Source organism: Cricetulus griseus, chromosome 3 (assembly GCF_003668045.3).
Source record: "Cricetulus griseus strain 17A/GY chromosome 3, alternate assembly CriGri-PICRH-1.0, whole genome shotgun sequence".
In the NCBI taxonomy this organism is placed as follows: Eukaryota; Metazoa; Chordata; class Mammalia; order Rodentia; family Cricetidae; genus Cricetulus; species Cricetulus griseus.
Genome location: NC_048596.1, coordinates 31,820,302 through 31,840,080, shown reverse-complemented (window position 1 = coordinate 31,840,080; position 19,779 = coordinate 31,820,302). Strand labels below are relative to the sequence as shown.

At 37.9% G+C, this 19,779-nt stretch overlaps 1 protein-coding gene across 3 annotated transcripts in view; it reads left to right on the top strand.

The window, feature by feature from the left end:
• Ric1 (RIC1 homolog, RAB6A GEF complex partner 1) overlaps positions 1-19,779 on the top strand; it is a 95,189-nt gene that overhangs the window by 50,737 nt on the left and 24,673 nt on the right. For 2 of the 3 annotated variants that reach the window (XM_027406428.1, XM_027406430.2), the window contains 8 exons: positions 3,209-3,351; positions 3,476-3,612; positions 5,398-5,489; positions 6,728-6,816; positions 12,474-12,618; positions 13,590-13,638; positions 15,598-15,750; positions 17,881-18,084. In XM_027406428.1, the coding sequence (XP_027262229.1) occupies positions 3,209-3,351; positions 3,476-3,612; positions 5,398-5,489; positions 6,728-6,816; positions 12,474-12,618; positions 13,590-13,638; positions 15,598-15,750; positions 17,881-18,084 (1,012 nt within the window). The remainder of the gene's footprint in view (positions 1-3,208; positions 3,352-3,475; positions 3,613-5,397; positions 5,490-6,727; positions 6,817-12,473; positions 12,619-13,589; positions 13,639-15,597; positions 15,751-17,880; positions 18,085-19,779) is intronic. The other variant, XM_027406429.2, reaches the window with a different exon arrangement.

Below are 19,779 nucleotides of genomic sequence, written 5' to 3'. Positions count from 1 at the left end.
TACCTAAACGTATGAGTGTAGGTACATACAGTGCTGTGGTGGGAAGACAGAATTGCTAGGGATTACTCGCTGGCAACCTTGCTGCGGCTCAGTGAAAGACCCTTTCTCAAGGACATAAGGTGTAGTGTGATAGAGCAGTGCACAACTTGGCCTCCATATGTGTGTACGTGGATGTGCGCACACGTGCACACACACACACTGTAAAAGTAAAATTTTAATAGACTATTACTTGATGCAGAAGGAATTTTGAATGTTTGTGGGTATCAAACAAGATAGAACAATCCAACTTGGTTTTATGACTCCACCTGGTGGTAAAGCCATGTAACACATGGAAATAGGATAGAAAAACAGCCGTTGCAAAAAGAATTTCTGGGACTGGACATGTAGAGCCTGTTTTCACCATGCTTAAGGCTATTGTTCAAGTTCTAGCACCACCAAAGGAAAGGGAAGAATTGCTTCCAACTGTGTAACTGTGCTGGATAGTTTTATGTCTACTTGACACAAAATAAAGTCTGAGAGGAAGGAGCCTTCATTAAGAAAATGTCTTCGTAAGATTGTAGACAAACCTATAAGGTATTTTCTTAATTAGTGATTGATGGGGGAGGACCCAGCTCTTTGTAGGTGCTGCCATCCCTGGACTGGTGGTCCAGGGTTCTATAAGAAAGCAGGCTAAGCAAGCTGTGGGGATAAACCAGTAAACAGCACCCCTCTGTGGACTCTGCATTGACTCCTGTCTCCAGGTTCCTGCCCTGTTTGAGTTCCTGTCCTGACTTCCTTTGATGTTGAACTGTGATAAGGAAGTATAAGCCAAATAAACCCTTTTCTCTACAACTTGCTTTTTGGTCATAGCATTTCTTCACAGCAATAGAAACCCTGACCAAGACAAAGAACTTTCACCTGTAGGTTCTGCAAATTTAGGTAGTTGGGAGGCTTAGATTTCTCTTAAACTTCCAAAGAGAGAATTGCATTTCAAAAAAAATTATTGTGGTCTAATATAAACTTCTTGGAAATTCCTGTACATTTGTGAAGAGAGAAGACACTGAAAGACTATATAATCAGCTTTTATCTATTATCACAACCAATGTAATCAATTAAAATTAGGATAGTGGTTATAATGTTGCTAATAGGAGCAAAAGTACTGTTACCTTTTATTTTTGATTAAATAAAAAATAAAGATTAATACTAAACATCCATCTTGTTATTACTTGAATACAGAGAATGTTTAAAAGATAAAAATGTTTAATTATGAGTTTTAATAATTTGTTACTCAGAAACACTATTCTACTTCAAGTTATGTGATTACGTGCATCATATTCCTTACTAATCATATTAATAAAATCATTTAGAACTCATTCAGCATCCTAAAGTGAAAAATGAATAATCTGTGGAGGCAATGGTGCAGTAGAAAACTCAAAACACACCTACAGTGTGTTTCTGTGTCCTTTATTATAGAACTAACTTAACTTATAACTAAGGATGAGATTCAGAGTAGTGTAAGAACCAGTACAGTGTGAAAAGACCTAACTTGTTGTGCTTGACATTTGTTCTAAAAAATGTTAGTGGCAATTGAGTGATTTGGGACAAGGCTAAGTCAACTTTTCAACTTTTTGGAGAAATATTCACTACTTTTGTCAACTGACATTAGCCATTGTTTAAAAAGTTTTTTTACTTTTAATTGAATAAGGTGAATGGTATATCTTATCTTTTCATGTAGGTGTGTGTGTGTGTGTGTGTGTGTGTGTGTGTGTGTGTGAGAGAGAGAGAGAGAGGGAGAGGGAGAGGGAGAGGGAGGGAGGGAGGGAGGGAGAAGGAGGGAGAGAGAGATTGACATCTGGTGCTTCCCAGTTTCCCAGTTTTTCTCCATCATATTGTTTTGAGATGGGGTCACTCACTGAACCATTTGCCCTCAACCATTTGCTTAAACTTCTGGTCAGCAGACTTCAGAGATCCACTTGTGTCTACTCCTGACACTCCCAGCACTAGGATTATAGGTGTTTGCTGCCACACCTGGACATCTTAAGTGGATACTAGGAATCACAACTCAGATTCTTACACTTGTGTTGAAAAACAGAATCTGGTCCCTCAGAGAGAGAGTGTGTTGCAGAGAGTGAGGAACAGACAGACAACTGCATGATCTTGGCTTTACCCAGGCTGCTCTCCCAAACCTGCAAGGAGGCAAGCATTACCAACTGGGCTATCTTGTCAGCCCTCACATAGATTTTTTTGTCATTTATGTCACAATTATTTTTAAGTCATTTTAAGTCAAAATATTTTAAGTCATTATCTACTAATCCAATGTTGGGATTGTATAGTTTATGTATATTGATGAACTTTTCTTTTTCCTCTGGTTGACATCTTCCTATCGTATATCTGCTCAGTTGTTGCAGCTTTGTTTATTACAACGTAGAGCTTTTGAGCTCTATTAATTTGCAGGTGTATTTTTACTACATTGGCTACTGTCATCAGATTGTACGGGTAAAGAGTTTCTATTTTTGAAAGCTTTATTACACAATGCTAGAGGGTTGTTTGTTACATGTGCATTCTGTAGTTTCAGCTTGCCATCCTTTAGTTAGTTACATCTGTTTTTTCCTCTTCAGTGTCATCAGTCATACCATACCAACTCCTTATTCTTTAATTTGTTGCCTCAATATTTCAATTATAGACAGTATTTTGTAAGAATTTAATGGTCTGCTTTGTTAAGCACTTAGCTAAAGCTAAAAATTTTGTCATTTTTGTTTTGTTTTTGTTATTTTGTTTTAGTTGACAGTATCACTGTGTAATTACTGATTATCCTGGAAATTACACAATGTAGACCTGGCTGGCTTCATACTTAGAGTTTTAAGTTTTCAACTGTATGTCTTTTCCTTCCTTCCTTCCTTCCTTCCTTCCTTCCTTCCTTCCTTCCTTCCTTCCTTCCCTCCTTCCCTTACTTCCCTCCTCCTTCCCCTTTTCTGTCTTTCTTCTTTCTTTCTGAAACAGGGTCTTATTGTGTAACCCTGGATGGCCTGGAACTCACTTTGTTGACCAGGCTGGCCTTGAACTTACAGACATCCACCTGCCTTTGCATCCTTCGTGCAGGAATTAAAGGTGTGTGCCACCATCCCTGGCTTGCAGAAGCATTTTTTGAAAGCAGTTACATTTATGCTAGTTGCTTTCCCAGTGTGCTGTCTTAAAAGTTATTTGACTTAAGTTGCTTGCTTTCCCCCAGTTTGCAGTCTGTGCTAGAAGATCTCCTTGTGGCAACTTCTGACGGTCTTCTTCATCTTATTCATTGGGAAGGAATGACAAATGGAAGAAAAGCCATCAATCTTTCTACAGTACCATTTTCAGTAGATCTCCAATCATCTAGAGGTAGTTATACTTTCTATATGAGGTAGAACCAATTTAATAGATGGCATATGGTAGCACTACCCAAGTCCATGAAATAATGTAATAGTTTATTATAACCGTACTCTTTTTCTGTATTTTTCATCAGTAGGTTCATTCCTCGGTTTTGCAGATGTGCACATTAAAGATATGGAATACTGTGCCACACTTGATGGGTTTGCGGTTGTGTTTAATGATGGTAAAGTTGGATTTATTACACCAGTGTCCAGTAGATTTACTGCAGAGGTAAGGATTGTGTGTTTTGAATTGTTTTATTTTGCATATATTAATTTTGCTTTGTTATCAAATCCTATGTTCTCTTGCTTTGCATACTTTTTTATTCAAACTATAAGATTGTTATGGGGTTATTGACTCTATGCTGTGGAAAATTACTATTTGTTTCAGTCTTCTCCAGCCCCAACACACTCATAATCTTATCCTTACAATAGTTATTGTTTTAGTGAGGTTATTAGCCATTGTTTATATATTACTTTGTAAATTCTGCTGATACCAAACTGTAAAATATGTTAATAATTACGTTTTCCTTTTCTTTGGATTTTTATTTCCACTGAGAGTTAATATTTTTTTTGTTCTTTATTTTTTGATGCTGTGTGTATATGTGTGCCTTTGCTTATGCACACATGCATGTTCTTGTAGAAGCCAGAGAACAACCTGGGCTGGCATTCTCAGTCACTGTCAATCTTGATTTTTGAAACAGGGTCTCTTATTGGTCTAGAGCTTACCAAGCAGATTAAACTACCTGGCCATCAAGTCGTAAAGACCCACCTGTGTTCACCTGCAGCACTGGGGTTACAAGTACATAACCAAACCTGGCTTCGTACATGGATTCTGGGGATCAGACTCAGGTCCCCATGCTTGCACAGCAAGCACTAAGTTGTCACCTCGCCCTCCATTAGCCTATTCTTTAAATACTTAGCACTTAACTCCAAACCGACTGTCAGTGTGTTAGTATTGCCTCCATTCTTTAAATCATTAGGTGTTTGTTTAATTTTCTTCTTTAAGAAATTTCTGTTAGAGCTTTCTGGACAACTCCAGCCCGGACGTATTCTCCAGACTGCTTACTATACACCTTGAACAAAGATGTATTTTCAGGGTTTTCATCATCATCATCCCAAGGAGTCTCTTTCCTTTTTTAATTATATATCCTTTAATAGCTATTGATTTTTTATTTTTACATAGTAAACATGTAGCTCTTGCTGTTGTTCAAGACCCAAAATAAAATAGTATTATTCTTTTGTTTTGGCAGATTTTGTTATATGATTTTCATCATGGGGTTTGTTGACTAGGCTATTTCTTTATGGAGTTCCTTCCCATCTTTAAGTCCCCCCCTCCATCCTGTCCCTTCCATCACCCCCCCCCCCGCCTTTTATTCTACTCCCTTTCCTCCCTTCTCCCTCTCCCCTTTGTGTCTCTGGTGTTCTATATAAAAGAGTCCTGAAGTCCCTTCCAGAGGATATGTATACCTGACTACCTCACTATTCTGAGGTTTGGCAGATTTAAAAGCTAGCAGGTTCAAGGTATAAACTTGCACTTTTCTTTGATGTTCACTGTTCTTCTCAAAGGAGAAATGTTCAGCCTTCTATGGGAGTGGAAGTAGAGTCTTCACTGGCTACTCACATTAGGGATACACTTAGAGAGGACCCAAGTCTTCTTAACTACACTTTGAACCAACTATACCATTCTTTTAGAGACACCCAAATTCCCAGACCTTTTGTGTACCCAGTAGTGTAAAGTAAGCTATTTTTAAGCATTCTTTACCATTTGTGTGCTTTTCAACTTCTAAAATTTGCTAAAATGCCTTCCTTTTTTTTTTTTTTTTTTCTACTTTGTCTTCACTACTTTGTGCTTCTTGAGCGAAAATACTTAGATGATAGCCTTTGTAAGAGATTTCTTATGCAGGTGAAACCAAATGATACTTTGTTAAACTGAATCTTTATTGAATAAGAATTATTTGAACTACAATTAAGTTTAGGGAAATGCTTTTTAAACTTTTAACTTTTCTTACTGTAGCAACTTCATGGTGTTTGGCCACAAGATGTTATTGATGGGACCTGTGTAGCAGTGAACAACAAGTACCGGCTGATGGCATTTGGCTGTGCAAGGTAAGACACAGAGACACTTAGACACTTGATTATGCCCGCCAGAATTGCCAGTTATCTTAATATAAAATATAAAGTTGTTTTATTATTTCAAAACAAAGGAAAAGAACAGATTTCAGAGGCTGAATATTTTAATTTGTAAAAGTGAGATGTTTCACCGGGCGGTGGTGGCGCAGGCCTTTAATCCCCAGCACTTGGGAGGCAGAGGCAGGCGGATCTCTGTGAGTTTGAGACCAGCCTGGTCTACAAGAGCTAGTTCCAGGATAGCCTCCAAAGCCACAGAGAAACCCTGTCTCGAAAAACCAAAAAAAAAAAAAAAAAAAAAAAGTGAGATGTTTCAAACTGTAGAGAGTTGAGATACAAATAAAAAAGAATAAATAAATTAAAATTTAGGATCTTAATTGTTAATCCTTTAAGATATTAGTATTTATCATGTTTTTACATGAGTAATTTTATTTAGAGAATACTCTTAAAGCTTACATATAAAATCAGTTTTTTTTGCTGTAATTCATATAGTGGAGAGTTTTAAAATAAAGTTGAAATTGAGCACTGTGGTCCATATTTATAAGCCTCACATTCAGAAGGCTGAGGCAGTAGCCTTCTACAATATTGATTGTAGCTTGGGCTACATAGTGAGGTCCACAACAGTCTTAGTAAATTCCTTTAAAACGGGGGGGGGGGGGGGGGCAAAAAGAAGGGAAATTTTATTTTCATGGATTTTATTTTGTCATATTTTATTTAGAATTTAAAAAAGGTGTGGTCATGAGTGCATTTTGCCCTTGATTCCCCTTTATCTGAACTTTATGGGTATGCAAAATTATGTTTGTTTCCTAAAGCAAGTTGAAGAGGAGGGTGTCTGTGTGGAACACAAACCTGTATTTCTGCCCATGTTAATGCATACAGTTTAAGTTCATTCTTTCAGGGTTATAGATATGGTACTGTATGACTGTACCAGTTTATTTTTCCTTCCTAATGTTGCTCTGTGTTAAGGTTGTTTCCGTTGTTTTGGAATTATAGTAGTAAACAATGTATGTGCTTCCTGAAAAATGTCAGGAATTCCTACAGTATGTAGAAAGGGAATGAATAGTTGTCACCTCTGCATTTTTCAGATTGACAAGGTAACTTCTAATTACTTACAGAATGGTTTTTACTTTGTACACCTTTCAGTAGAGTATAGATTGCCATGATAATAATGCCTTTTCTCTTTTTGTCATTTTTCACTAAAAGTGTTGTTTTCACAGTGGTTCTGTGCAAGTTTATACAATAGATAACACTACTGGAGCCATGCTGCTGTCCCACAAGTTAGAGCTGACAGCGAAACAGTATCCTGGTGAGTGTTTGTAATGTCTTTCTTGGTCTGTGAGGTTCAGTTCCATCACTGCCATGACTCCTGTGGATGCTAAAACCATAGGAAATACTCGGTACAGTGTTTCTCCCTTATATATGTAGTAAAGTTTTGCTTATAAATTAGGCATAAGAAGAGATACCCTATATTTTAGTGACTTTTCTCATTGCTGTGACAAAGTACCTTACAAAAGCAACTTAAGAAAGGAAAATTTGGGGGCTGAAAAGATGGCTCAGCAGTTAAGAACACTGACAGCTCTTCCAGAGAACTATGTTTGATTCCCATCACCCACGTGGTAGCTTACAACCATCTGTAATTTCAGTTCCAGAAGAAAAACACTTTCTTCTGGCTTCTACAGGCATCAGACATGAAAGTGGTCCACTGCATAAAGGCAAAACATCCATGCACATAAAGTACTTCTAAAAAAGAAAGGAAGCGTTTATTTTGGCTTATAGTGTAAGGGATGTAGCCTGTCCTGAGGGGAGAGCATGGTGACAGGGACTTGAGGCAGCATGTGTGACTGTGTGACTGTTGTCAGGAAGCAGAAAGAAGGGAGTTCTGCTGTTCAACTTAGTGCCTCATTTTTTTCAGTCTGGGCCTCCAGCTGATAAGATGGTGCTGCCCATTCTCCTCAAGGAGTCCTTTCTAGAAACACCCTCACATATACCCAGAGGTGTGTTCTCATGGTGATTTTAAGTCTAGTCAAGCTGGTGATGAAGATGGACCCCTTTTATTTGGTTATCAACAGTGCATGTATTGAACTGTCACACCGTGTTTTATAAACAACATAGTTAAAATAACCAAAAACTTAAAAATAAGCAATAATAGAACAACTGTACCTAAATGTGGCATTTCTCTCAAAATTTTTTTTAATATTTTGGAGTATGTGGGTTCTTGCCTCTGTCTACTACACCTGATTTTAGCAGTAAGCCCTCAAGTATCACAGTACGAGGTGATCTGTGACTATATTTCATCTCTTATTCCAGAAGACTTTTTATAGCTGCTGTCCCTTTCTCTTAGCTCAGGTGTTCCAACTCTGTAAGAATCTTGGCAGCCTCTTCTTGGCAAATTTAGCAGTTCACTCTCTCTATCATTTATACACACACACACGTACACTCACACATACACACATTAGTTTTTCAATGTAAACCTAGTTTCAATTCTATGTCAACAAACAATATCTAAGAAATGACTCATAATTTGTTTTTTTTTGGGGGGGGGCTTGTTTAAGGTGTAGCATGTCAATCTGTGTTTTTCTTCTTGTATCTTAAACCAGCAGGTTTAATGCCTTTTCTATTTTAATAGTGCATTTATTACATACTAGAGTCAGAATTTTTGCAATTTGAAGTATGACAGAAAAACCAGTACAAGTTGCTTTTCATCAGTTTCACATGAGAAGATTTTTTTTTTAAAGATTTCATTTATTTATTATGTATACAACATTCTGCTTCCATGTATATCTGCACACCAGAAGAGGGCACCAGATCTCATAATGGATGGTTGTGAGCCACCATGTGGTTGCTGAGAATTGAACTCAGGACCTCTGGAGGAGCAGTCGGTGCTCTTAACCTCTGAGCCATCTCTCCAGCCCAAGAGATTTTTTTTTTTTTTTTTTTAAGACAAGTCTTTCACATGTTAGCCTAGACTGTCTAAACTCTTAGTCCAGGTTGGCCTTGAGTTATAGCAGCCATCCTGCCTCCCAAGTGAGATTTGTTCTTAGAAAAGTCAGTGTATAGTTTTTTGTTTCATTTTACTTTTACTTTTGTTATAATAGCTTTTCCTTGTAGAGCTGCTAACATCCACCATTGTGCCTCATTAAGAAAAACAAGGGTTATTTGAATGCAAGGCTCTACAGTATTGAAACAGCTTGTCTAGTTGAATTTTGAATTTTTTACTTATTGAGTTTTTCCATTTAATATTTTCGGGCCACAGTTAATCTTGGGTAATTGTTAAGTGTGAAAAATGAAGCCACAGATAAGAGGCACTACTGTGCTGGTAATGCTATGCTTAACATGATATAAAAACAAACTTTAAATAACGCATGTTCTAAGTAAATATTAGTGAGACATTGAAAAAAATCTGACTTGAGAATTTCTGTATCATGAAAGAGGTCCTGGGCATCATTTTATCCTTTCATTTCTTTCTGTCTCTCACTTAGTTTCAGCTTCTATTTTTCTTTTTTATATATAATTTATTTAACTTTATTTTATGTTTATTGGTGTTAAGTTATCAGATTCCCTGGAACTGGAATTACAAACAGTTGTGAGCTGTACTGTGGTTGCTGGGAATTGAATCCAGGTCCTCTGGAAGAGCAGCCAGTGCTCTTAACCACTGTAAGAACCACTCTCCATCCTAGCCTCTATTTTTCTTGTCTAAACAGTTCTGTAATCTCTACCTGGTTTCAATTTATTCTCTCAGATATTCACTGAGTAACAACTGCATGTTAGACAGTGTTCTAAAGGCTGGGTTCATAGCAGTGGGCAAAACTGAACATTCTTTATGAACCCTAGTGAATCTTACTAGTCACTAAATTAAATGCACTCTGTCAGTGGAAATGCTTTTGACCAAAACTAATAGAAAAAAAAGTACTATAATTATTAAATAGGATCTGTTTTCTCAGATGGCAAGAATCCAGAGATAAGCTTTTAATGACCTTCACCTCATGAGCATAAAATAGCTTCTGAGTTCCAACTTCTGCATTTGCATCAGGAAGAAAGCAAACGGTATATAATGATGTTTTTCTTTAAAGCAGAAAAGCAGAGAGAAAGTCTCCCAGAGTGACCTATCCACTCCAACTTCTGCTTACTTAATCAACCATAAATGTGCCTTATAGCTAGCTATGTTAGGCTTCAAGACAAACTTGAAGTGGTTTTTTCCTAAGCTTTTTAGCAGAAATGGACAAGAGATGAGGATGGCATTAGGTATTGGACTCTATCTCAGCAGTATCTTGGCATACATGGCATATTAAGACTTGCTGAGTCCCCCTGTTGTGCTTTCTTGGTCTACTCCATGTTTAGTATTGCTGCAGTTTTATGCAGGCTATGCTGAGATTTGTGTTTATTAAGTAATTGGATCTAACCTATGTAATGAGTATTTTGTCATAGCAGCTTATTATCATTTTTCTAAAAAGTGCCCACAAGTAGAAAATATTTTCTGATTTTTAAGCATTTTTATGCTAATGGAATGGGTACACTTATTGGCTGGGAAATAACCATCTACATTGCTGGTTTTAAATTGATTTCCACTGGTTGAGGATGTCACTCAGTTGGTAGAATGCTTGCCTGTCATGGCTTTTCTGTTTTTCAGTACTGCTTGAAAGTGAGACTTGTGGGGATTCAAATCTTTCAACTGTTGAGGAAAATTCTCAGTCATTACCTCTAATTAGATACTTGCTGCATTTTTTTCTACATTTTTTACCCTGGCTTCAAATTTTGTAAATTTCTCTGTCTGCTTAAGCTTGCCCATTGGTTTTACATTTAGTTACTGTGTTTTTATTTTTAAATGTCTGTTTAGTTTGTCTGGCCTTTGTGTGTTCTGCTCCTCATCATAGTCTTCTCTTGTGTATGTTAGGTGCTGGGGTGGCAAGCACATGGCACCATGTCTGCCAAGGTCTTAATGCTTACATAGCAAGCATTTTATCAACTGAGCAATCTCCCAGTTTCCTTCTCTTATTTCATTATTACTGAGGAAGATGGGAGAGATACACGTCACAGCGCGCATGTCAAGGGCAAAGGGCAACTTTAGAGTTGCTTCTCTCCACCTCCATGGGTTATAAGGGTCAAGCTCATGCCCTTGGGCTTAGCATGACAATCACTTTTTGCCACCAACGTGTCTCATTGGCCCTCCTTTATTTCTTTAGCTACAAAAAGAATGGTTGTGAGCTAGGCAGATCTTTGTGAGTTCAAGGCCAGCCTGGTCTACAGAGTGAATTCCAGGACAGCTAGGGCAACACAGAGATATCCTGTCTTGAACAAAAACAAAAAACTAAGAGGTTGTTTTATAGTCAGTCTCCATTAATCCTAGTATCCAAAGACTTTGAGTCTACCTCTACTGTGTCTTATTTCTTAGGATTTGTTTGTTTATGTATCTTAGCATTTTTTTTTCTTTTTTTTTTTACTGAAAGTTGTTTCTCGACAGATGTTTGTGGGTGCTTTAGGACCTGGGTTACGTTACATTTCTTTCAGAGATCACTTGGGGGTTACCACACTGTTCTGGAACCCTTTGCATTGTATTCTCTGTGTAAGTGTTTTGTTTTTTTCAACCACATTAATTAACCAAATTATAACTCAGAGTGAGGACTGGGTTGATATATGCCCAAGGACTACCATGGGACTTTTGTTCCAGTTCTATGTAATGGATAAAATGTGGAAAATTTCCCTCCCTCATCTACATGGCAGTTTTTCTCTTATTCTCCTTTGTACTCTGAATGCAACCTTTATAATCTTGGCATTACTGGGTGTCTTTACTAGATTTCCTGATGTGGGCAAGCCCTGAACTTTATCTCCTGATCCTCACATGCTGTGTGAGTCACCATTAATAATAGATTTTCAGAGTTTGACAGATGACTTCAGAGGGGAAAGTACTTTGTCCCAGTATTTTGGGACATTCAACATCATACTTCAGTGTGAAGAATCATATAGGATAGTATTTGATGTACTACAGAAACAGATACTTATTGTTCCCAGGATTCATTTTTATCATGCTCACTCTGGAAAAGACTTGTGTGTATTTTTCTCTAAGGAGACTGTTTCTGCAATCCTGTCCCCATTTTACAGAAGCTGGTCTGAGAGCTTTGAAGATTATTACACACTGACAGTTATTCAAGCTAATCAAGGCAAAACCAGCCTTCACTTCCTACAGTTCACCTGCATTCTGAGGTTCTGCATGTTAGATCAGGCAAAGGCTAGTGACTTTGTTAGACCCCCGGAAAACTCAGGTATCCAGGGTCCCAGGCCACATTCGCGGTCACCTCAATCACCAGGCAGATTCGAGAGCTTGATGCAAACTGCATGAGGCTTTATTGTAATTTAACGAGCTAACCCCATGTTATCGAGGGTCTTTCACCCACCCGCCATGGCGGATGGCTAGCAAAAGACAGCTCCTAGGGCCTCCCAAGAGATCTTACAGGGCAGCGTAAGGGGAGTGTCTAGGGGTACGCACAGGCTCACTATTGGTGTGCCTCCAGCCTTGGAGGGTTTGCCCTGTGTTGATTGGCCAACTGGTTGTTATGGCCCACAGGCCCTCCCCAGGGTGGTTGCTATGCTTTGTGCATCATTTCTGTGTGCTTGTCCGTAAAGCACACCCAGGGTCATAAAGCATTGTGCCACCAGCTAACTTCTTATTGGTTCCTTGTCACAAGGCAGGCATCTGACTTTCTAGTGACTAAATTCTGACTGTTTCCTTGTCACGAGGCAGGCATCGTGACTAAGACAAGGTCATAGAGCGCGTGTTCAGTCGTTATGGCTGCCAAAAGGGAAGCTGGTCCCTTCAACTTAACTCTCAGTACCCTTCATGAACAGGACTCACCTTAGAATTCAAGTAGCCTGTGCTGGTCTGCTTGTTCAGGTTTGAACGTACAGTGTGTAAAAAGTACTAAGTATTTCTGAGCAATCTTTTTAACCTTTCTCACGATCTTTTCACAGACATTTGGAACAAAACAGGAGCTGTTAAAATGATTAGATGGTCTCCTGACAATAGTGCTGTAATAGTAACCTGGGAATATGGAGGTCTTTCTCTATGGAGTGTGTTTGGAGCCCAGCTGATTTGTACACTTGGAGGAGACTTCGCGTGAGTGAATAAAGAGAAACTTTAGATAAATAACCTGATGTTTCCCTGACAGCTCATACATTTTCACATGTGCACACCAATGCCCCGTGCCCATATTCCCCTAGTGAGTACATTTTCACATGTGCACACCAATGCACTGTGCTCATATTTTCCCTCCTTTTCACCAAGTGGCTCCCTCTTCTTCATGCCATGTTATATGTGTATTTGTATTTAAGTCTAGACTGTACTCATGCGGTATTTTGTCTATATTTCCCCAGCCCCCACTGCCCTCTCTTATTTCCCCATCTCTTCTTACTTCCAGGACCACTATTCTACCCTCATAGTTCCCTCTCACTGTCGTGTCCTATGAACAGATTCTGCATATGAGGAAAAATGGGATAATCTGTCTGTCTGAATTTGGTATATTTCACTTAACACGATCTCTAGTTCATCCATTCATATTTTATTCTTATACCAAAACATTTTGTGAAATTCAAATTTAATTTGTTGCGAATATGTTGATTCTTCAAATATTCACCCTCCTAAAACTGACAGTTGATTCAATAAAAATTGCTTACTGATCCCAACAAAACATTAGGGAAATGCAGTTGTTGTTGTTGTTTTGAGCCCAGTTGTGTGTATGACCTCATGTTAAGATTTAAGGTTGACTGCTGGACTTGGTAGCACTCACCTTTATTCCCAGCATTCAGGGTGCAGAATCAGGGGATCTCTGGAAATTTGATGCCAGCCTGGGCTACATTGTTTTGAGACTTCAAAAAAAAAAAAAATGCTATTAAAAAAAACAAAAGCAAAAGTGGCTGTTCTTTAAAATAAAAATATGTAATAATGCATGAGTATTTCATTTTCATGCACTATTATGTATTTCTGTTTTAAAGAAGCAAAGTCAGTTTGATTTTCTTTTTCAAACTGTAACTAAGTGGTATGCGCATAGTATGTAATTGGAAGACAATCAAGTTTCTATTTTGTTTTAGTTATAGGTCTGATGGTACCAAAAAAGATCCCCTTAAGATTAGTTCTATGGTAAGTACTTTCTATTTAAAACATAAAATTAGAAAGCATTTTTATCTCAGCAGACTTTTGGTGAAGTTTATTTATTTGTGTGCTTTAAGATGGGGTTTGCCAGGTGATAGTGGTTCATGCTTTTAATCCCAGCACTTGGGAATCGAAGGCAGGTGGATCTCTGTGAGTTTGAGGCCAGCCTGGTTTACAGAGCTAGTTCTAGAACAGCCACGGCTACACAAAGAAACCCTGTCTCAAAAAACTGATGCTGTTTCTTGCTGTGTAACCAACATTTAGCCTCAAACTATATAGGTCAGGCTAGCCTTGACCTAACAATCCTCTTACCCTGCCTTTGGAGTGACTTTGTCTTGAAAAATAAGGTAGATAGCTTCTGACAAATGACATCATCTGGCTTACACACACACACCCCTCATATATAGATAAACAAGTGTAAGTTTTCAGTATAATAATATTTCTGAAACTACCAGCTGTGGTGATATATTATTTATGACTTATTAAAGCTTGCCCAAGGATTCAGAAAGCAAAACCAGCCTCAAGCTATGGAGATCAGCAGTGGTGATACATATCTTTAATCCAGCCACATGGGAGGTAGAGGTAGATGATCTCTGTTAGTTCAAGGCCACACTGAGCTACATGAAATATATCCAGTCCTAAACACAAACAGCTCACACAAAGATGATCTCAGCACTTGGGATCACACACCTTTAATCCCAGGACTCCTGTGAGGTACTTAAGACAGGAACAGGGTCTCAGAGCTGGCATTCAGTCTGAGAGTTTAGTTTCTAGCCACATTGAGGAGAGCATAGCAGTCTGAGTGAATCTGAGCAGTGAAGTCAGGAGCAGTTTGAGGATCACCTGTTTGGTCTGAGCAGAGTTAGAGGTAAGAGCTAGTGCCCAGCTGCTTTGCTTTTCTGATGTTCAGCTTGAAGCTTGAACCGGAATATCAGTCCCTGGGTCTTACATTTTTCATGTTACAACTAGCCAGTGCCGTTGAATGGCATGTATCAACCATTATTATCAGAGGTTCACTAGGTTGGTATTATAGCCACAAACTAAGTATCCAAGTATTTAGTTAGGTCCAGATTCAAAGAAACCCTGTCTCAAAGGAATAAAGAAAGAGCAATACAATAGGATATCAAAGCCCTCTTCTTGCTTCCCTGTGTACCTGTGCATACACACATGAAATAAACAATTATTAAGCTTCTAACAATTTGCAGCAGTCTGAACCTCACTCACCATTTTCTTGGATTACAGATTAGAAATTACTATGTTGAAAAATACTATGATGGAATCTAGTTACAGGATTTTAATTCTGATTGGGCTTGGGGAAATTCATTTAAATCTTTTCACTGTATACCACAACTGAAGAAACCTCTATCTAGAGAAACCAGATAGGCCAAGACAGTGTAACAAAAAGGTCAAGCTGGAATGAAAACACTGGTGCTCTTTGCTGTATACAAAGCTACATCTATTGTAGATGTTTCTTCACTACTTGAGAAGCAGGTAAATTAAGTTGAGATGTTACAGAAGGATTTTTAGAACTGGAACTCTGAAATTGAAGCTGAGAACATTTCCTCTGGAAATAGATAAGGTGTACTAGATGACTAGATGGTTGTGATTTTTTTTTTTTTACAATAATTATTTTGTGTGTGTGAGCATGCTGCTCTATGGATGTCAGAGGACAACCTGATGGCATTCATTCTCTCCACCATTATGTGGGTTCTGGGGGATCAAACTCATACTTCCACACCAAGCGCCTTGACCTGCTAAGCCACCTTTCTGAGCCCTGGGTGTGATTCTTGTCTCTGTTATTTGTCATGGTTTCTCCAGCATTCAGAAGACAATAATGGTGTCATTGGTTATTTCATACATTGACTGTTTTCAATATTTAACTGAAGTTATAAGGGAGATAAAAATAACTTTTTGCTGCTTTGACTTTTTTTCTCTTATTTCTTCAAGAGCTGGGGTGCAGAAGGCTATCATTTGTGGGTGATCAGTGGATTTGGTTCTCAAAACACCGAGATTGAGTCTGACCTCAGGAGTATAGTTAAACAGCCCAGCATTTTGCTATTTCAGTTTATCAAGAGTGTACTCACTGTAAACCCCTGCATGGTAAGTAATTAAAGCTGTGGGCATTTTTGTTTTGTTTTGTTGTAGTGTCTCTTAGCAGAATTTTAGACCCTTTTCTATGACCCACAGATTTGGATATATTCCTAAATTTAACTGTACTTTTGTTGTATGTTTCCTGTGATTTGTATATTTTTATAAAATTAATGCCAAAATCTTATTTCTGAACATGTTTTGGAATTTTTTTTTGTTTTATTCTTAAAAGAAAATAATACCACAAGCAACTTGAAAGAAAAATAATTTAGTCTTTTTTTTTTTTTTTTTTTTTTAAGTTTTCTGAGACAGGGTTTCTCTGTGTGCAGCTGTGGCTGTCCTGGAACTCAATTTATAGATCAGGCTGGCCTCAAACTCACTGAGATCTGCCTGCCTCTTCCTCCCAAGAGTTGAAATTAAAGGGGTGCACCATTACTGCCAAGTGAATAATTTAGTCTTTATCTGAGAAAGATTATCCAAAATGTGTTCCATTTAGATACTACTTATAAATATTGCTAGAGGCTCCATAGGATTTAAAGCAAACAAACAAAAAACCTCAAAGAACATTGTAGGTTGTTAGGCGGATAGCTTAATTGGTAAAGTGTTTGCTTCACTCACATGCTTGAGGATATGAGTTTGACCCCCCACACCCATGGTAAAGGTTGAACATGACCGTGTGCACTTGTGGTTTCCAGAGGACACTCTAGGAGGGTGGAAACAGGAGTCAGCAGCCTCCAGGTTCAGTGACAGACCCTGTCTCAAAACGTAAGGTGGAGAGTAAGTGAGGAAGATCTTCACTTGACTTCCACACATACACATACACATACACATACACATACAATCTCAATCTCTCTGTCTCTCTCTGACACACACACACAAACACACACACACACACACACACACACACACACACACACACACACACACACACAAATACACACAAATTCTGAGGCCAGGTATAATGGCACACACTTGTAATTCCAGTGCATAGGAGGCTGAAGCAAGAGGATCACAGGCCCAAACCAAAACAAAACATTCTGTTTTCATATGTGAAATAAAGGCTTTAAAACAAAGAGTAGTTTAGGACTCCAGAGCTGTGGTCATATCTGACACAAAAATATAAAAAGCAATGTTCCTCTTACTCGTTCAGCTGTAAATTTTAAGGAACTCTTTGAAGAAAATATGTCTGAGAACTCTTTTGGAAAGCATTGCCTCATTACAATATAGATATTTTGTAATATTTATAGTAAATATTACAAAGTACAATATAAACTTCCCATTTTATTTCTCTGATTAATATAATATGATCATATATTTTAATGTGCTACAGTTATATGCTGTGAGTATACATCTCAGTACCTATTTTGAAGGTACTGGCTTCAAAAAGCTTGAAGGCTTTTTGAAGATATTTGCTGTAACAAGTTATTTAAATTACAACACATTAAAAATTAATGTGAAAAGAACCGAGATCTCAGAATTCTATACTATAGTTGACAATTAAGGATTCCCAGAAAAATAAAAGCAAGTATATTTCCTACCCCCTCCCCATTCCAGATCACTTTAAAGCACCCTCTGGGGCTGGAGAGATGGCTCAGTGAGTGGGTAAATGGATTTTGAATCCCCAGAACTTATCTATGTAAAAGGCAGGTGAGTATGGTAGCCTGTCTGTGGTCCCAGCAGGAAGGAGGTAGAGTGGGGATTCCAGAGCAAGCAGGCTAGTCTGCCTAGCCAGAGTAACATTTTCAGTTCACCAAAGACCTTGCTGTTGCATTTGTCTGAATACCCATAGAAACTTGGACTGTCAACTGTAAACAATGTATACTTACATATACTTTTTCAGGTGTGATTCTCAGAGTATCACCGTACTGTTCAAATGTTTGTAAACCTGCAAAAAATTGGCAAGGCATTGACAAAACACACTGTACAAAAACACTTACAATAAAAGCCACTGAAATATACTCTTATCTAAATATATATGAGATAGTTATGTAGATTTGATCATCTGAAGAAAATCCAAAAAAAAAAAAAGAAAAGAAAATCCATACTGAGATGTAGTACATGTTTAAAAATAAAACTAAAACAGAATGTTATTTAATTGTCCCTACCTAATGCTGAGTATTTTTTCCCCTTTTGCCTGTCCAGAGTAACCAAGAACAGGTGTTGCTTCAGGGAGAAGATCGCTTGTACTTGAACTGTGGAGAAGCCTCACAAACCCAAAATCCCAAGAGTTCTTTGGCACACACTGATCATATGCCCTCTCGGGAGAAGAGCCCTTTTGCAGATGGAGGTCTGGAGTCTCAGGGATTAAGCACTTTACTTGGACATCGGCATTGGCATGTTGTACAGGTCCGTGTTCATTTACCGACTACTAGTGACTCATTCATTGGTGAAGTGTCACTTGGAACCAGTTTTTATTTCCATTGCTATATCTCTTTCAATGCTTTTTTATGTTTTTTCCTTGCCTTTTTTTTCTTTCCTTTTGATACAGAGTATATCCTCACCATTAATAGTGTCAAGAACTAGAAGTTTATTTCTTTTCCCCTCCGAGAAGATACTTTTATTTTACCTCAAGCCTCTGTTTTGCTTAATCTGGCTCTGCGGATTTGCATAGCCTAAAGTGTGTCCATTGCATGGAAAGCAGTGATTTGACTAGTACCCAGTACAGCTGACTTTATAGTTTCAGTAGTTACTCACCTAACAGTGGATCCAGATTACAAATTTCTCAACATTTGAGAAACTTATTGTTTATAATTTTATTATTATTTGGTTTTCCCAAATTACGGGTTCATCCTGATACCACATTTAAGTTAGCAGGTTCTTATAGCAATTTTGACAGATTGACATTTGATATGGATTAATTCCAATTAAAATTAATTTGGTGCAGTAAGTAAACTGAAATTTCTTTAAAGAAATTTCTATGTATAGTTTCAAAGTCCTAAATATTTTCTTTCTCCTTTTGATTCTGAAATGTAGCAGACCCTATTCTTGGGTTAGTTTCTTTTAGTCAGTTTCTTTTTTTATTTTCTTTCCTTTTGAGATAGGACCTTACTGTGTAATTGGTCTGGAATTCACAGTTCTCTTGTCCCAGCCTCCGGAATGCTGGGACTGTACACATACACTACCACACTAGCTTCTTTTAATCAGTTTCTATTCCCATGATTCTTTGCCTTCTCTCTGCTTCTATCTCACTAGTTTACTTCAGCTCTCATGTTATTTTCAGTTGTTTTTGAATGAAGATAATGAGAGACAGGATAATGGTCACTCTGAAGGGTTAAAGGAGGAATAGCTCCTACATTGACTTACAGTATGCACTAAAAGAAAATGTATTGAACATACATAAATTCATGGATCAAACAATGTACATACCATTTAATAATAACATTTTTTAAAATATAAAACTGCATCAGCTACTTCCTTGACTAAAATTTTCCACTGCTCCCTTCTCTCCTATAGCCATTTCTCTGCTATTTTCATTTCCCCATACTTTCAACTATTCATTCTACACTGACCTAGCATCAATGCCAGTTCTGCCTAGCCAGGTCTGTGTTACCAGAGAGCCAAGTAGAGCAGAGGATCAAAGAAGGTAGGTCTGGAACTAAAACAATCCATCAGGCAATAACAAAATTGAATTTCCTTCCAGCTCAAAAATTCAGTGATTCTTAGCTGTCCATGAAGCACCCCCTAGAGAAGTCATAGCACTAACTCCAGGACTGCAGGTAGCAGCAGGGCTTGGTCATCTGACAGCTCACTGCCATCGTATCTACAGATGAGCTTTTAGTGTGGGTTTGCCTAGGTCTTTTCATTTCCTTACCCATCTCTGTTCTTTAATTTTACATAAAGATAAAATAGCTTTGATAAAACCTTTGTTAAATGATTAATTTATTTGGCATAAGGGTAAGCAAGTGGTTCACAGAAAAATAAGGTAGAAATGTCAGAACTTTCTCTTCTTTGGAGACCTCATAAACCCTAATGAGAAAGAAACAATAATAAACACTAATAAAAATGTAAATAAAAATGCCACAGTTGTGCTCCCAAGACATT